The sequence below is a fragment of the Echeneis naucrates genome, chromosome 22 (genome assembly GCF_900963305.1).
Source record: "Echeneis naucrates chromosome 22, fEcheNa1.1, whole genome shotgun sequence".
Classification (NCBI taxonomy): domain Eukaryota; kingdom Metazoa; phylum Chordata; class Actinopteri; order Carangiformes; family Echeneidae; genus Echeneis; species Echeneis naucrates.
Window position 1 is genome coordinate 11,277,400 of NC_042532.1, and position 18,194 is coordinate 11,295,593.

An 18,194-nucleotide genomic window follows, 5' to 3' on the forward strand; every position below is an offset into this window, starting at 1 on the left:
AGTGACTTTTTAAAATATTGTCTGTGTTTTCCTTTATGGTCAGCTGTTGACAATGTCTCAAATATGAACTCAGCTTGATTCCAAAAACAAAAATGTTGTTCCCTGTGTATATTAAAACTCAATGAGAGCTACAATAGAAGATGTATACTGTGGTAGAATTATCAGAAGAGCTCATTTGAAGCTCATTTGCCATCGCTAAAACCTGAATACACTGAACAAAAGGGGGTAGGTAGGGTGCTGGAGGTATGCAGTCTGAACCTGTGCATGACAGCAGCCTACATCCCCTCCATATGTAGGCATCAATATTTAACAAACTTTGTGGAATATGAAGAGTTTAGTCTTTTGCAGCCTTAAAATTTAATGAAAAAATAGTACAATATATTGCTAAGTCTCTGAAAATTGTTAAGAAACAGACCAGCATGTACCTCCTTGTTTTGTGGGGTGAGCCACTGCATAAAGAATATTGTTTTCCTTTTGGCCAAAGAGCCAGACAGAATTATTCAGACTGTAGGATTTCTCAGTTTCACTGATTCCTGAGCCCTCGTCATTGGGCACCACACATGCGCAGACTGTTTTCCAGGGGCGCTCCTCCTGGGAGCTGTCAAAGCCGCCTCCTGTTCCTCATGTTGCTAGGACAACAGACAGCATCCCATAGCAAAAGATTGGCTTTAGAACCTCAGTCTAACCAATCAGGAGCTGGGCACTCATGAAGGAATCCCTGTTGTTCCATGTGTAGGAGGTGAAGGGGTGGAGTCGCATGTTGTGCAGTACACAAGCTTCACCACACAAGTGTTCAGAAGGGCAGAGTTGTATGTGAAAAAAAAGATATATATATATATGATTTCAAAATCAAGGATAAAAAATGTTTTATTTCAGTGAATCAAGAAAAAAATATTTATTGATTTTTTTTTTATTTTTTTAAGCTAATTTTTTAACCTAATAATTAAGAGCAAATGAGCATATGAAAGATGCTCCCTTTCTATTTTTCTTTTGAGGTTTTGGTATGAACACATGACAGTAAGTAACATGTAGAAAGATGAGGAAATCCTGACTGATTGATTTTCCATTTAAACCTTAAATTTGTCTTGAATATGATCTGCCATGCTCTTCTGATTTGTAATATGTGTTACCCCATGCTGCCCATACAGAAAATAAACACTGGGCCAAAAATAGCATCCTAACATACAAAAATCAAGAATTAAAATCCCATTTATCTTTTAAAGAAGAGTAATGGTACTCAAGTCAGCTAAAATTGTTGTCATTAGGTATGTATTATTTTGCATACCCAGTCTGTATGAGAATCACATGTGAACATTTTCTGCACTGCTTGGGATCGCTTTACTTGCTGTGTCCTTTCACCTAGATGCCAGATTGCATTGATGGTGGGGAGCAGCAAATGATTTGCAGTTTTCCACAAGCTCGATTGAGCACATAAACCATTCTAGATGTGTAACATTAATTTACTTTATCTTCAACAATGATGTGTAAAATTTACTTTGACACCAATCACCATGGTATTATTCATGTTTTCTAAAAAATCTCTAAAATGACAAATGTTAGCATTATAGGGATTTGGTAAGTAATGATGCTTGTAACCCTTGTAATGGTGAGGATGTAAGAGGGAGATTTTAGAAGACAGTATACAAACCTGTGTGCTCTTGTATATAGTATAAAACCATCTTAAAGTATGTTGATTTACAAATAACTCAAAGACAAACTTTTTTTTTTACTATATGTGGTAAATAAAGTCTGATGACTCCACTGAATTTTTGGCAAATCCAAAAAATGGGGTTTGTGAGTGAACAAGAGACTTTAATGCATACAGGCTGGTGGCAAAGCATGCAAATGCTTATACAGAACTTCATTCATTCATTCATTCATTCATCTTCTACCAGTTATCCATTTCTGGGTCGCGGGGGGTGCTGGAGCCAATCCCAGCTCACACTGGGCGAGGGTGGGGTACACCCTGGACAGGTCGCCATTCTACTGCAGGGCCGACATACAGAGACAGACAGAGACAGACGATAACTCTCACACTCATTCCTACAGGCACCAAAAACCTTTATGCAGCCCACCTAAAATATTAACAGTTCAGATTTTGAGTGGAAACATTAATGTGGAAGTAACTCTATTGTCCAGATGACACAGTCTGGGCCTGCCTGTCACACTTTTGGGACTGCCAGTGAAATATAGCTGGTATATAGCTCTGCTGGGCAACTCCCCCTTTCTGAGTGCTCTCTTGGAGTTCCTGAGTTGGGGGAGTTGGCGTGAAAGGGGAGGTGTGCTTGCAGAGGCCCTGATAGGGCGAGTGTAACCTTTCCTCCAGATTCCCTAACAAAGTTGAAACTACCCCACTTATATCACAAACAGCCTGCTTTACTTAGGCCTAGGCTGCATAAGCTCCCTGTCATGCCTGTGTGCTAATTCATTTTCCCCCATAACGCCTCCCTCTTCCACCTGCTAACTGCTGGCACTGAGGTTGAACTACTCCAGGCCCTCATTGCTCCCTGAGGTCATGCTTACGTGAGTCATTCCGAGGCATAGAAGCCAGGCGCTGCCATGACTAGGCCAACACACCTGCTATACTCCCTTCTGCTGCAAACACCCATTCAAGAATGGCACAAGCTGAACTGTGCGTGTGTGTTTTTATGAATATAAACAAACCAAGATGAGAGTTCATTGATCTTTGCTTACGGAAATAAGGTTGGGCGTACTTTTATTCCCACCATATTATCTTAAAAAAAAAAAAAAAAAAAAAAAAAAAAAGTAACATAGTGTTTTGAAAAGCATTGCAGTGGTTGGTGCCAGGACGTGAGCGGGGGATCTGACATATTTTATCCTTTGTCTAAATACAGTTTGTGATATAACAGCAAATGTAGGTCAAGACCATTCTGAATTCTCTGACATGTACTTATGGGAATAATCTCATAGAAATGGCTTGATAGTAGGTCAAAGAAAAAAAAAAAACAACAGCCACGAAGTTAGAATGAAATACATTTTAAGATTGAAATGTTGAAATAAAGCTGAAAGAATATGTTGTGCATGTGCAGAGAACAAAGAGGACTGGAATGAGTCCCATTTTATCAATTCATGTTTCTGCAAATACATAAATCAACAACCCATATATATTCCAGGTGGATTTCCATTGGAGCTCTGACGATTAGTCCAGCACAGGATTCCTCAGAAGTAGCTTGGCCACGAGTCAGGTACACCAGATATATTGTTCCCAACTTGATTTTTTTATTATTAGAGTTCAGCAATTGGCCCATAAAAGGTAACCTGGTTTACTGTAAAACTAAAAAAGATATCAGATGTTGGAAACCTTTGAAAGGATGATATTAAATGATTAACACTACAAGGACCAAATGGATTAAAGATGCATTCTTAAAGTGAAATTGTGTGTGTGTGTGTGTGTGTTTAATCAAATTTCAAAAAGGTTACAATGGAAAATGTTGTTTATTTGCTTTTTGTGTGATAAATTTGCAAAAATACTTAATATAAAGAACATCTGCTGTCATGTGGCACAAGTGCTACATTCACTTGTTGTGGGAAAGGAGGAAAAGATGACAATGCAGGCCGCCTTACTTCCATGTTATTATCAAGAGCATTAAAATGTTGTCTTGAGCAGATGTTATATTGTTATATATGAGCAGTTATATCCTGAAAAACAATGTGTTCAAAGTTTGGGCCATCCTACTTAAGAGACCCCTTTTATAGTGTTTGTAAAATGCATCCTACCAAAGTTGGTTGTATTTGTTTGTGTATTTTAGCCTATCTTGAGTTGTATTGCAGGTATTTCAAAATGAAACAGTGCTGCAATGGAAATGACACATAGGCTAAGTCTGTTTTTGTTTTTTTCTTCCACATCAGATACTTCACATTGGGGTGTTTTTTAATACTCACAGGTTAAGCCCCTAAAAAGTCTCCACAATCGGGGGTAGCTTAGTTTCAATAGTCTGTTTTGAAAAATTCAGAAACCAAAATGACAATTTCCAATTCCAATTCATCAAATGAATCAAATAAATCTGCATGAGGAGATCCGTGCTCATGTGGTAATTTTCTTTCTTTGGATCACAAGCTGGTCGTTATCGCCCGGGCCGTTCTCACAGCCCGTGAACGCATCGTAGACTGGATCGACCTTTCGCCTAGTTCACCGCGCGGCAGTTCACCGGGTTTACACTGACACTGCTGACTTCGGGCCACGCCCACCAACGGCCACGCACCCTATTTCCTCCAACCGTCCAGCGAGCACGCACTGTTCACGCGCTCTCTGCTCTCCTATTGGCCGGCGCGCTTCACACGCCGGATTATGATTGGCCGGGTGTTGCCACCCGCCGGTGCGTGTTGAGTTTTGTTTTTCTTTTTTTTTCTTTTTTTTTTTTGTTGCCTCCTCCCGATGTTTTACACACACAGCTGAGAGAAAAGGCAGGCAGAAAAAAAACAGCTCAGCCTCGGCTCGGTACGAGCAGCAGCACTGGCAGCCGCCGTCTCTTTGTTCTACACTGGCTTTGACAACAACGAAAGTGTCACTGAAATATTTTATTCCTCAATGCCATCGCGACAGTTAACGGAAATGGACTCGCCCGGGGTAAGACACTTTCTGAAAATGATTATTTTTTCTCATTTTTCTTTCTTTCGCGTTTTCCCGTTGACTGGCTGTCACTGGTTGTTTACAAATTGACTTGATATTTTGTCACATAAACCAGAGCGGCATCTTAACCAGAGATTTGTTTGTGCTTTCTATTAATCTGGTCTGCTGTCACGTTAACGTCCCAGTGGGGCCAACTCAGGATAATTCACATGATACGTAATAACGTGCTTTTCGTTACCTATTTGCATTGCATGCTGCCTTTTTCTTGAGTGTGTAAAAACAATCGGTGTACATCTGAAAAACCTGTGTAATGTGAACACACAGAAGGCTGTAATGAATTATCAGTAATATGCTTTGTTTACTGTGTAAGTCTGTTATAATGTTGTAACGATATAGGCAGCCTACTTCCTGATGCAAACCCGCTTTATGGGGATTTCACATGGCTCATCTAGGCTGCACGTCACTGTTTGGTCTATATTTGGCCATGGGAGGCGTCCTGGCTCTGAGCCAGAGCTTGTGCATGCTGGGCTGGGGTGTAGTCACCAACACCCCTTCTCCCTCACTGGCAGCATCTTGCAGTTTGTCCCGGGAACTTCAGATAAAGGAATAGCCACTGAATCCATGATATGTGCACATTTGGTGACCCCCCCACCCCACCCCTGCCATTTGGACTGTTAGAATAGAACCCTCCTCCTCTCATCTGTTTGCATTTATGCCACTATCAGATCTGAGTCAAAGTTCAATCAACACAGTGCACCACGCAGTTGAAATGAACAACAACAACTAAAAAAAAAAAAGGATGTGGCAATACTTGTTTTCTGATATTTATTTGTTTTCCCTCTCAGACTGAGTACATGGATCATTGTGGGTCTCATGTAAAGAGAATGCGGCATGACAGCGAACAGTCTCCCTCCAATGGAATCTCTGGCCTGGAGTACACAGACCTGGAGGCAGCCGAAGCGCTGGTCTGTATGAGCTCTTGGGGGGGCCACGGCGTCTTCCTCAGCAACCACAGGCCAAACCTCTGCAAGCCCAGACCGCTTACCCCAGCTTCAGACTCTTGTGACTCCCTCATGCCACAAGAGATTCCAGAGCCTCCAAAGGATTTTATGTCACTCTCCTCCCTGGTAAGATATGCCACATTATACACGGCAGTCAAGCCAATGAATCATATGTCTGTGAGTTTAAGATAGTAGTTGATACTGAAATCACACTAAAGTTGTAAAACCATTGATATAACTAACATTTGATTAGTAATCATATTCCTAAATGTTAAGGCGAACAAGAAATTATATGACCTTTTGATGTGATGACAAAAGATAACAATGGTTTATGATATCAGAGTTGACCTTCAGACAAAGTTTGGCCTTGAGGCAGTCATAAAAATCTCAGTTTATAATTAAAAAGAATAATTATTATGTGAACCTGCTTAGTAACTTTGTTAACTTACCACTGTCAATAAAGACTTGCAGAGAAATGCACACTGTTATTTTGCCATTGAGTTACATTTTAATTCCTCCATCTTCATATCTCCCTTTTCTTTCTAGTGTATGACTCCCCCTCACAGTCCTAGCTTTGTTGAGATGTCAGCATCCAGTACAAACCTTCAGTCAAACCTCAGCTTGGCTGCATCCTCACAGCGCTGTGGGTCTGGACACCATCAACCTATCCAGTCACCCCTTACTGAAAAGGCTCCCTCCCTCCCCCTTCCATCACAGTCCTGCAGAGCCATGGCGACCAGTGTCATCCGCCACACCGCTGACAGCATCCCCTGCCAACACCACATTCCAGTAGCCCCCAATCCAGAGAAAACTATAGACTCAGTTACATCTACAATGGTCTGCCAGCAGCTACTGCAGCAGCAACACTTCACAAAGACTGAACATGCAACCACACCTCCATCACCTCTTTCTCCTCTCACACCATTAAAAACAGAAGATCAGCCCAGTGCTGCAAAATTTTGTTTGGACAGTGTCTCCACCCCAGTTACTCCCAGAACTCAACCCCAAAACAGCCCACCTCCTCTGTCTGTTTCTGCAACCCTGTCCCCACCTCCAGTCACTAGCCCTCAAATCATCTGCCAGATGTTCCCTGTCAGCAGCCAATCAGGCATAATCTCAGCCTTCATCCCCAGCACAGTTCAGGCTTCCAATAGTGGTATTCGGACTGCCACCACACCCATCCTCCCCCAGCCCGCCTCAGCTAACTCCTCCCCAGTCCAGCAGTCCCTCATTGTGGGCCCAGCAGTGCCACAGGGCACGGTGATGCTGGTTCTCCCTCAGTCCTCAGTCTCTCAGGCCCCTCACTGCCCTCAGACTGTCATGACACTGGGCAACACCAAGCTGTTACCTTTGGCCCCAGCCCCTGTCTATGTGCCGACTGGGCCCAGCAGCAGCACCACAGCCACAAAAATAGACTTTTCCCGCAGAAGAAACTATGTTTGTAACTTTCCAAGCTGCAGGAAGACATACTTCAAGAGCTCGCACCTCAAGGCTCACCTTCGAACACACACAGGTGCGCATTTCATGCATTTATGGCTTCGTTTTTTTTTTTGGGGGGGTGGGGGGTGTTGGTCTGCGTAAGGGTGTGGAATAAAATATGTCTACTGCAGATGACTCTTGCATCCTGTTTGTGAAGCATTCCTTCTTTGGAGATGTTAGTGTTTGATGGGAACAGAGTGAACTCATTGTTTCATGTCAAACAGCACTGTGACTGGTGAAGACTTTATGACTACAGTGTGACTCACTTGTGGACTCTAATCTCTCCCTGTTTTTCCTTTCCCTCTCTTAGGTGAAAAGCCTTTCAGCTGCAGCTGGGATGGCTGTGACAAGAGGTTTGCTCGCTCTGACGAACTCTCACGTCACCGGCGAACACACACTGGTGAAAAGAAATTTGTCTGTCCTGTGTGTGACCGGCGATTCATGCGTAGTGATCACCTCACCAAACACGCACGACGGCACATGACCACAAAGAAAATTCCCTCCTGGCAGGCTGATGTTAGGAGCTTGAACAAAATAGTTGCTGGTAAAACACTTCCCTCAAAGCCAGGTCTTGCCACACTAAGCATGCTGGTACCTGCCAGCTCAAAGTAGGCAATGAACGCTGTCATCCTACCCACTCCCAAGATGCCACAGGGATATATGGAGCAGCCAAGCACACAAGGTTGCTCCCCTTAAACTCATGGGAAATGAAAAAAAAAAACAAAAAAAAAAACAAAACATGCACTGGACTTTGTTTCCTCTCTACTGCTCATTTTCACATGGGTTTTTCTCTACAGAATTCTTTTGTTTACTTTGATATAAGTGATAATATGTATGCACCCTTGCCAAAGGCTTTGTATGAAGTTTGTCTTACACATTTCACCTTCTCTACCCCTCCTATGACACTTTTTCTTTATTTACGTTAAAACTGGTGTGTATATGAATGTATTGTATTGTTCGTTTCACTATAAAATGCATTTATTTGTTATATTTGGGAAAATATTGACACAAAAACAATGTAAATACGAACATTAATCAACGATTCTATGATTATACATTGATTATATCTGTGTCTAACTTTTCATATTATTTAATACATATTTGTAATAAAAGCATTAAATGAGTCATTTATGTTCATTTTGTATTTTTCCAATAACTAATCCTGGAAACACAAGTACTCGAATCGAGTTAAAGTCAGCAGTCCTGACTGCTGACATCCAATAAACGTGCGTCCACATCCTGTGTGTGTCACGTTGTGACTGCCCCCTCTTGTCAGCTGAAACTCACTGGTGTCCTTTAGAATGTGCTGACTAGCTTGTGGGTTGCTTCCTGCTGGCCCAATGATGGGGGATTTTTATGTGTTATAAAAAATCTTTGGATGAGACCATCTGCAGACATTTTGTTGTGTTCATTAGTTCAGAATGCTTGATGAGTCAAGGCAGACAAAAACAGACTGGGATTTGTCTGCTTTGTATTGGAGTTATTTAAGAGATCATTTGAGCCCATTCAGCCCATCACATGGGAACAAGGAGATGGTGGGGCTGCGTGTCTCTTATGTAATACACCATTGAGTTTTATTCATTCGGAAAATCTCCCATCAGTCCACTAAGTTTTATCAAACAACCTGTTGTGTTCACCCTTTAAAAATTCTAATTTACAATACTCAATAGAATAAGACTTTGAACTTATGGTTTTTCATATTCTCCCTTCTCCTTCAGAAATTTGAAGGAATTTAATGGAATTCAATAATGTAAGTAATAGAAAGGGAAATTTGATATTAACAGGACCAACACGGACTCCCTGTGCTGCATCCATCCTCTCTTATTATGCACATTTATGAGCAGTGGTCCCACACCCATTTACAGTGGACCTGCTCCAATCAGACGGTGAGAAATATGAACTGTTGGGGGGGTGCGACCAATCACATCTGTTCCCTGCACACCCGCCCCTTTGCCTTACTGACCGACATACTGACTGGCCGTGTGCCACTGCAGCGACCCCTGCTGCCAGAAACATGTCACCACCATTTCAGACGAGAGAGGGGTACTTCTGTGTCAGAAAAATCACGAAGGTGACAAGAATATTTGCTGTGGTCTAAACATGGTCATAGATTAAGCATTTACTTACAAGCAAATCCATTCATCTTTTTTAAATGATGGCCGACAGATTTTTTAAACTTCAATTTTCAAAAAGTTTTTTTAAACTCATTCGTATTCCTGCTTACATATAGAGTGGCGTTGTAAAACAAGAAAGGGCATTTTAATGGCGAGTCCTTTTGCAACTATTGTTCATTAAGAAACAAAATAAAACTAATAAATTGCAACAACTAAAGAAATAAATAAACAAACAAATTAGCATTTAGACTGTTGTCTAACGTTGGTCCTTGGTTGGGCTGCAACGTCAGACAACGTTAGATAACTAATTGTGTAGTGCTGACAAGCAACCACCATCCATTTAGTCAGTGTTACCTTACTATAATCAGACGTCAAGCCAACGTTAGGTTTTTAACGTAAACCCATTTTTCAAATTCAGATCATAATCCAATTATAATAAAATGTTCGGCTACAACGTTGTTCCAACGTCACACTAACTTCAGGTGTTTGCTTTCGCTGGCGACAATAAACCAATCAGAGAGCAGAACGCAGTGCTCTTACCTCCGCCGCCGGCACGTTAACATAATATTGTACATTTGTGTGTATGAAATCGAAATTTTCCGACTCTTAAACTCAGACACTGAAAACGATTAATTTGATGGATTTGTGGAAGAAAAAATATTAAAAATGTGAGTGTATTTTTCTGTATTTGTCACAACTGAACGATATTCTGAGTTATTGTGAATGAGTTGAATAAAGTTCGACTCACCTGACTGTTTTGTTTAGCTTTAGCTATGTTTAGCTTTATATATGTTTTATCATGCGCCTATGTATGAAAATAGACCTGTTCATCGGTAATCCGCCTTATAATGCGGTGCGTTTTTGTTACAGTTACAACAATGAAAACGTATCAAATCCTGGAAGAAGAACAACAGAAATGTTTCCAGGGGAGATGTTTCCTCGTTGCACCTCCAGCCGTTGCTATGGTTACATCAACACTGCCGGTTGGACTTTACTTTTGTTTGTGGTCGCACAAAACGAGCTAAAACTTAAATTAACAGACTTTAAACCCTCAACTTTTTAAGTGAGCCTACATTGCAGCGGTTCAGTAAGAAAGTTGGGCGCTATATATATATATTTTTTTATTTATTTAATTAATTTTTTTTAGCAGGTCAACTTCAATCAGCATGGAGGTCGAAGAAAAGCTCAAAGAGCTGAACATCACAGCAGAGGAGGCGGACAGGCTGACAAAGGCTTTCAAAGACGAGAAATTCAGGGAAATGCTGCACGATTACGTCCAAGAGATATCAGACCCCGAGAATAAGAGAAGGTATGAGGAGGAGATCAAGCTGCTGGAGCAGGAGAGAGGGAACAACATCGAGTTTATTCACCCGGAACCATTCAGGTGTCTCAAGACGAGTGTGAACGGCAAGCTGAAGTGTTTCATTAACATCTGTGTCGATGGTAAAATTGGATCGCCTGCATGTGAGAGTGGTGTGTCCGAGGATGGACGCAGAGGGCAGCGCTGGTCCCTGCCTCACAGCCTGAACCCAGGGAGGCATGACACAGATGCAAAAGGGAATAAAATTCTGATCTATGATGTTGTTTTCCACCCTGATACTCTCTACATAGCGAGCAAAAATAAGAGATTCATGAATATAGTCGATGGCACAGCCATTCAAGGAATCCAGAATGCTTTTAAGGTGACTCTGGATAAAAAAAATGTGCGAGAGATGAACACCAGATACAAGGGCACCCCTCGGCCTTGTGTCATCCGAAAACCCATTCCAGGATACAAAGCCAAGGAGCCCTCGGAGCAGCCCGACCCTCTTGCTTTCCCATACCCAGATGAGAAAAGACCTGCCGCAGCCCCAGAAACAAAACCGAATTCACCTTCAATAAAAAACAGCAGTGAAGCCAAACCTTACCACTTCCACATCCAGCCTCAGAACAGCAACGATCCAACCAAGCCTAACTACACCATTAAATATCGGTCTTTTTTTGACCTGCAGGATTTTAGATGCTCCAGAGACTCAGCCAGGAGTCCCAGGCCCAAAGAGATCGTAATCACCATCGACATGCCCCTGCTGAAGTCTGTCAAAGACACTAACCTTGAGATCAAAGAAAAAAGCCTGCATTTGGATTCAAAGAAACCAGCTTACAGACTGGAGCTGCCTTTGGCCTACCCCGTGGACGAAGACAAAGGAGAAGCCAAGTTTAACAGGCAAAGAGGACAGCTGACTGTCACACTGCCTGTTCTTCCATCTAATGAGGCTGTTTATTTTGCTGCAGGCCCTGCCACCACTCTCAGTGACACTCAGGGAAAATGTGACAATAAAGAGGAGGGAACAGAAAATGAAGAGGATAAATGGAAAGAGCAAGAGCAATGTGAGGAGGAGCAACAAAAAATTGAGGAGAGGAAAGTGGAGGAGGGAAAAGAAGGTGATGAGGAAAATCTAAAGACGCAGACAAAGGTAGACAAAAGTCTAGCTGAAGAAACAGAGATGACCAAAAAAGGCCAGGATGCTGTTAAATGGGAGGAGAGTGGTACAGGAAAAGAAGAAACAAAGGGAGGAGAAAAAAAAGAGGAGAAACTTGGTTTGGAGGAGGAAGGCAATTCTCAGAAACAGAACACAGATGGCCAAAAAAGGGAGATACAGGTAACAAGGGTTGAGGATCAAAAAAGTGACATGACTCATGAAAGCCAAGTAGAGGAGAATGAACTGAAGGCACTGAAACATGAAAATAAGGAAAGTCAGCCAGTTTTAATCGCTGCTGAATATGACTGTGAAGCGAGGGAAGGGGGAGAAGAAAATCCAAAGTCTGGTTTGGATTCAACAGAAATCACAGAGGAGGCTGAGAAAACGAACAAAATTGAAGAAGGGAGTGAGCAGGTGAGATGAATCATGAGCAGGCTGAAACGTGTGGTCGACTTAATCTTAATTTCCTTCACCGTCTGTGTTTTTCTGTTCTAGGAGATAACAGATGCTGCATTTCTCAATCAGACATCCAGCGAGCAGTCCCACACTGCCACATTTACATCATCCACCAAGGCAACCACCTCAAACCACGACACTGCAAAGGCCTGCTGCTCCTCCCAGGTGACTGAAACATGTGCATCAGCTAAAGCAAACAAGGCAAGGACTGATACAGGCACCAGAAACCAGAAGGAGCGGGAAGGCATGGATGAAGATGACCTGCCAACAGAACCGATCCTCCAGATCCCAGAGCATGACAAAAAGCCGACACCAGCCGTATTAAGGGAAGTTGATAAAGATGGAAACGAAAAGGTCATCAGTGATCATTCCACTTCTATTCAGATAACTTTCCAAAACACCCTCATCTACGAACTGGACTGAGGACTCTATGTAAATGTTGACGGTATATTTCTTGTATTGCAGCAGTGACTTAAATGATCTAAACTATCATCTGGAAGTGTCTTGTATAACAATATGAAGATATTAAAACCTGAATTTTCTCTGGAGTCACAAAATTCAAATATATAAAGCATGCAACATTTCAATATCCAAGAATAAACAGCTGACAAGATATGTATTGCATTTATTTTATTGAACTTTGCTCATGTAAACGTAAAAAAAAAACATGTGGGTCATTAGCACAGTAAAAACTGACTCCCTTTAGGTGACACTGATGAACCCTGAGGCACTCTGCAGAAGATTATTCCAATGTCTTTATTCCCCTGCTTAATACAAGTGGGTCAGTAGGGGAGCATAGATTTTACTCTCGGAGGCAGCAGGAGCAGCAGAGAAAGTGCCCAATAGTAAGAGACACAGCATGTATGAAGGAACTAGTGCTCTTCTCTTAGCCCATCCTTGATATATGGGAAGAGCATTATAGGTTGAATTCAGAAGCCAGAAGCACTTTAAAAACAAGGCTTAACAGAGTCAATACTGTTCTTTCATTAAAAAGGTTTGACCAAAAATTTGAAGACATCAGACACCCCCCTACAGTACAGAGCGAACTACTGCTGTAGAGTTTTCAGTAAAACCAAACTTTGTTTCTGCTCATCTAATTCCTCTCTGGAGGGAGTTATCTAGGAATTGGGAGTAGCAGGAGAGGGAGCAGAAGTGCTGTTGAATGGGGGCATCTGTGCCTCCCATGTCGTCCACTAGGACCACCGTATGTGAGACTTGGTGCAGGTTCATGCTGACTGCTGCCTTGATGTAGAAATTGACACACACACAGCCGCAATCACAAGTCTTGGCTACTTCAAGGTCCTGACACAAGTGGGCAGGGATAAGATGAGGTCCATATGGTATCCTGTGAAGTGGATCAAAAAGAGTGAGAATTTTACAAACTTGATATGATCCAGAGACTGAATAAATGACAATCTGTGCTTTTTTTTTTTACACTAACCTGAGGTTGGACACAGCTCTGGAAGCCAGCTCTTGGAGTGGAAGAGGGAATGTGAGGTGCATAGTGTGGTCCAGAGGATTAGGCTGAATAAACGGGTTTCCGAACAAGTCCAGATTCTCCAGACTCAGCTTGCGGAAGTCACTGGGCAGAACGGCCAGCTGGTTATGTGCTGCTGATAGGAACCTCAGTTTGTGGAGTCGGCCGATGTGAAAGGGCAAACAAACAAGCTCATTGTCATCCAGTTTGAGGTTCACTAGTTCTCTGAGCTGGCAGAACTGAGCAGGGAGGAACTGCAGTCGGTTCTGGCTGAGGTCCAGGAGCTGGAGGGTCCTCTGCAGGGTGGACAGGCACAAGGCCTTACTGAAGGCTTCCAGGTGGTTGTTGTGGAGGATGAGTTCAGACAGGCAGCTGAGGTCACCAATGGTGGCGGGGAGTTTCTTGATGTGGTTGTTGCTGAGATCTAGCTTGCGGAGAGCTGGATAAAGAAAATAAGAAGTACCTGTAATTAGTTGTCACGCTTTTTACCTAATAATGTGCTCCTCTAAAACGAGGAGAGAACACATTTAAAGAAGAAAAAAACAAAAGCAAACAAACTTAATAACAAACCAAAGCCAACGTACCTAATTACATACTGTAATTCTGATCAAGAGTTCTTTCATAAATCTTGTAAAATTTCCTTCAGAACACCAGAAGACATGATGCAGCTAAATTGACAGGTTAAATATGATTCCTTGTGATCAGTAAACTGATTCTATCAGCTTAATAGTAAAAATAAAATGTTAAGTGTGCCTATTAAACTGTCAAGCTCTTGCGCCTACATTATTGTTTTGAGTTCACAGTCGATAACCTCAACTGACTTCACCTTTGAGGGACAGCATCCGCATGTCCACACGTGACAATCTGCAGTAGGAGACCTGCAGCTGCTCTAGAGAGTAGGGGAAGTTGGAGGTCAGTGGGTAGTCCTTTTTTGAGACGATGGTGAGCTTCTTCTTGAGTTGCTCTACATCCTTTGCTCGAACAGGAGTGAGTGTGGAGAGAGGGAGGCTGCTTGTGTCGCTTCCCCTGTCAGCCAAGCGAGCAGCTGAGAGGAAGTTTTTCAAGCTATTTGCATCAGCCTAAAAACATTAATAAATAAAAAAATGTTACAGAGGGATTGCTAGATGAATGGATAACAGAAACAGCACAATCTGACAGTTTCCTCTTAAGTGGTTATATGTAAGTCAATCTGAAATAACTAACCTAAATTTACTAGCCCAGAATATCTTGACACACTTCCTTTGAATGAAAATGATGAGGAAAATTTTGCAGTCGGGAATAAAAACTGAGTGTCTAAATCAGGATGGAAAGTATGGAAAGTAGGATTAAATTCAAATTTGTGAACACCAGTACAATCCAATGGGACTAAAAAAAACAAAAGAGATGATCACGTTCAAATTCTAGTATTTTACTAGCATTATTTCTGCTCATGGTGTCTGCAGAGTAATTGGAGTTTTCCTTGTTTATGCCTGCATTATGTTTTTCTGTCACTGTGACAGTTTGAACTGTGTTATATTCTGGGTGAATGGTCAGTACTACAGAACAACCAGAAGAGCATTATAGTAAGTGGATACAATGAGCCGGGTGTGGTGTCTGTCCGGGGACTGGCTGCAGTCAAAACAATGGCTGCTGTCTGTGTTGTTGACAAATGAGTGAGCCTGACTCCTGACTATGGGTCCTTAGTTGGTCTCTCCTTGAAGAAAGAGAAAATGCCACCTTTTCTGTGTCATTTATGAATAATGTGTGACTCATCTTTTAAGGAAATGAGAAGCTTGTGAAAAGCTTGTTCCTCACTTATAGACACCTTCGTGCACAGGCTGTAATTACTCCATGTTGGATGTCATACCTTGCTCAAACATATGTCAACAGCAGGTTCCTTTAATCTCACAGTGGCCTTGCCTTCTTCCACGAACCAAGTGAAGAATTTCTCTATGTTGTCTTTCAGCTACAAAGAGAAAGTCAGCAAAACATGAATGGAAATAAACCCCATTTCACAACAGAAGGATGTGCAATGAATGAATAACTACATTTGTGTGGACATGAATACTGAAAATACTGTAACGATTATGTCATCAGGCTGGTCAGACCAACTTCATAACAATATGACTATGAAGTCTTACCCAGAAAGACGCTTCTAAGAAACTCTTGAGGGAAATGTTTCAGACTCAGAAAACAATACTTGTTAAGGTTTAAAATCTGGACCTTTTTACACCATAAATTAATAAAGTAGCCTCTCACTTTTACATGGCTGTGCATTAGCTGACCTTCCTGAGACTATTGCTTTGTTATAATGTGAACAAATCAAGATCCATACTTTGCTCCTAATTAGGGAGCTAATTCTGAGAAATCAAACGCATGTTTAAAAAGTTTTCACGCTTCAAATTACAAAACTGTCATTTGCATATACAGGTCAGAATAGTTTCCTGCCAGGGGAATAAAAGCCTAAAGATTGTGGCCATCAGGCCAAAGCATAAACCAAGGCTACATAAACAAGCTCTGAAAGAGACAACAGGCTCGACAAGTAGGCAGAAAATATGAAAAGAAGCATCATTTACAACTTATAATAGTTTTAATGAGGCCACCATCAATGTCATTACTGGGAGGATGTTTGAAGTATCAGCTGATAAACAACAACAGCCGGCATGTGAGTACAGTTCACACAGCAACAATAACACACCTTGTACTTTGACCCTGCTCTGTCTTTAGCCGTGCAGATCATCATGTAGATGTTGTTGCGCTGATTTGTCTTGTCCAAATGCCTCCCGATGGAGAGCACGGCTCTGGTCCCCTTCCCTCGACTCTTCATCCCAAATGCGGGCAGCAAACGATTCACCACCTCGACGTCGCACTGCAGCTTCATCGTTACCGGATCGATACAGACCGAAGTCCGGGCGCAGGGCTAAAGTTTGCCGCGGCTGTGTGAAGTCACACCACAGGAGGAAAACTTCCGCGAAAAGAGTAACACCGTGTGCTCATCCAGCGCCGGAGCCGGTGGCGGACGAACGCCCGCGCTGCTCATGGATGTCAACAACACGGCGGCTTCCTCTGTCCGCTGGACGGCCGTCGGAGACAACACACAGCGTCGGCAGCTGGGCGGCGGAGGTTTGAATTTCAGTGTGAAAGTAAACTGTTTTCGGCCGTCAGCTGGCAGGTTAGCTGCCCGGCTAACGCTATTCCGCGCGCGAGGGAAGTGACGTCAGGGAGGCGGTCACCCGCACTGTAGTGATGTGTCGTCCGTGAACGCCACAGGCTCAGATTCGTTCACGAACGGGTCTCCGCGACTCCTAAAATAGGGCTTTTGGTTCCCGAGTCTCTCATTCACCGCCCATTCATCTGCTGCGCAGGCGCAGTGGAGAAATGAGTCACTCATAACTTTCGTTCTTTCGTTCATTATTCAGGTGGTTTCAGCAACATGACCAACGCTGCCTCCAGTCTCTGTCCTCTGCAGTGTCATCTAGTGGTCAAGAGAAAGAAAGCTGTTACACACAGTACCATACTATGGAGGGAGGGGGACAATGGGGTTGATTGTCACATTCATCAAATCTCACTAAGTGGAGCCTTTTATTATAAACTGTTGTCCATCAATGGGCATTTCTGGAATAAGCACTTTGACATTGCCTTTTATTTAAAGATATGTCTTCAGAGCTGGGGACTCCACAGGGGTAAACTCCCCCGCTGTCTATGAGCACCAGTGCAAAGCTGAATATCAGTATATTTAGTGAAGAATCTGTCCACAGTGTTTCTCCTCTTGCACTTGTACCTGAGGACAGCTGATGGACATGTGAGCCGTGAGTCTGAGAGTATCTGACATCGTCACCTCAGCTCAACATGATCACAGGAGAAACGTCACTCTGCTCCTTCTCACTTCTTCCCTCTTTCTGCCCTTCCGATGCAGACAAGAAGGTAGTTTGTAACCTTGAAATTAAAATCTGAAATTTGCCGCCTGGATATGATTAATGATATGTATGATTTGCATGTTTCGTTGAACTTGGAGAGGAAAAAACAACCCACAATTCCATCTTACTATGTCATATGTTCAGGTCACTCCTGATTTTATTACTTTGAAAACATTCCTTCCAGTCTGAAATGGTACATGTAAACAGAATCATATACCTTACAAGTTGACATTTATTTCTTACATTCACTCAGCTTTCACTTCATCTTCTCCACTCCACATAACCCTTATTGATGAATGCTTTGCAAGGTTAAAAAAAAAAACCCAAACACAATTATTGAAACAAAAACAAGAATATGCATCTCTTTGGTGTCACCTTGCTGTCTATTCATTAACTAAAAGACAACACCTTTGGTAAAATAAAAAACAAAACATGCAGCTTGTCTTTCCTTTTGGTGACTCTTACAAATGCTGTTAAGTGGGGGCTATACCGCACAGATACTTGAGACCACATATGAGTGCAGGTGAAATTCAAATTTCCTTTGATTTTTGAAAAATATCAAATGTGGGAATGCACAGATTGTCCACTATCATGTATCAAAGACATGTATGCACCATATTTGTTAGATTTTGACAATAATTAGTTACTTGTACACACACACACGCACACACAACTGTACACAAACACGCAACTTTAAATGACAGGCTTGCTGCCATTAGGA

The 18,194-nt window shown here is 42.3% G+C and overlaps 3 protein-coding genes across 3 annotated transcripts; 2 read left to right on the forward strand and 1 right to left on the reverse strand.

The window, feature by feature from the left end:
• Window positions 1-4,406: 4,406 nt before the first annotated feature.
• Window positions 4,407-7,849, forward strand: klf11b (Kruppel like factor 11b). Its single transcript, XM_029493806.1, has 4 exons — window positions 4,407-4,588; window positions 5,437-5,718; window positions 6,139-7,105; window positions 7,382-7,849. Exons 1-4 carry the CDS (start codon window positions 4,550-4,552, stop codon window positions 7,681-7,683), a joined length of 1,590 nt encoding a protein of 529 aa, XP_029349666.1. The 5' UTR covers window positions 4,407-4,549; the 3' UTR covers window positions 7,684-7,849.
• Window positions 7,850-10,351: 2,502 nt separating this feature from the next.
• On the forward strand, window positions 10,352-12,523 carry dnaaf2 (dynein axonemal assembly factor 2). The gene is made up of 2 exons (XM_029494435.1): window positions 10,352-12,058; window positions 12,140-12,523. The coding sequence occupies exons 1-2, from the start codon at window positions 10,352-10,354 to the stop codon at window positions 12,521-12,523; spliced, it is 2,091 nt and encodes a 696-aa protein (XP_029350295.1).
• A 235-nt stretch (window positions 12,524-12,758) lies between these two features.
• lrr1 (leucine rich repeat protein 1) lies at window positions 12,759-16,778 on the reverse strand. The gene is made up of 5 exons (XM_029494102.1): window positions 16,255-16,778; window positions 15,424-15,522; window positions 14,404-14,656; window positions 13,542-14,016; window positions 12,759-13,445 (listed from the first exon to the last, which is right to left on the reverse strand). Exons 1-5 carry the CDS (start codon window positions 16,435-16,437, stop codon window positions 13,190-13,192), a joined length of 1,266 nt encoding a protein of 421 aa, XP_029349962.1. The 5' UTR covers window positions 16,438-16,778; the 3' UTR covers window positions 12,759-13,189.
• Window positions 16,779-18,194: the final 1,416 nt, after the last annotated feature.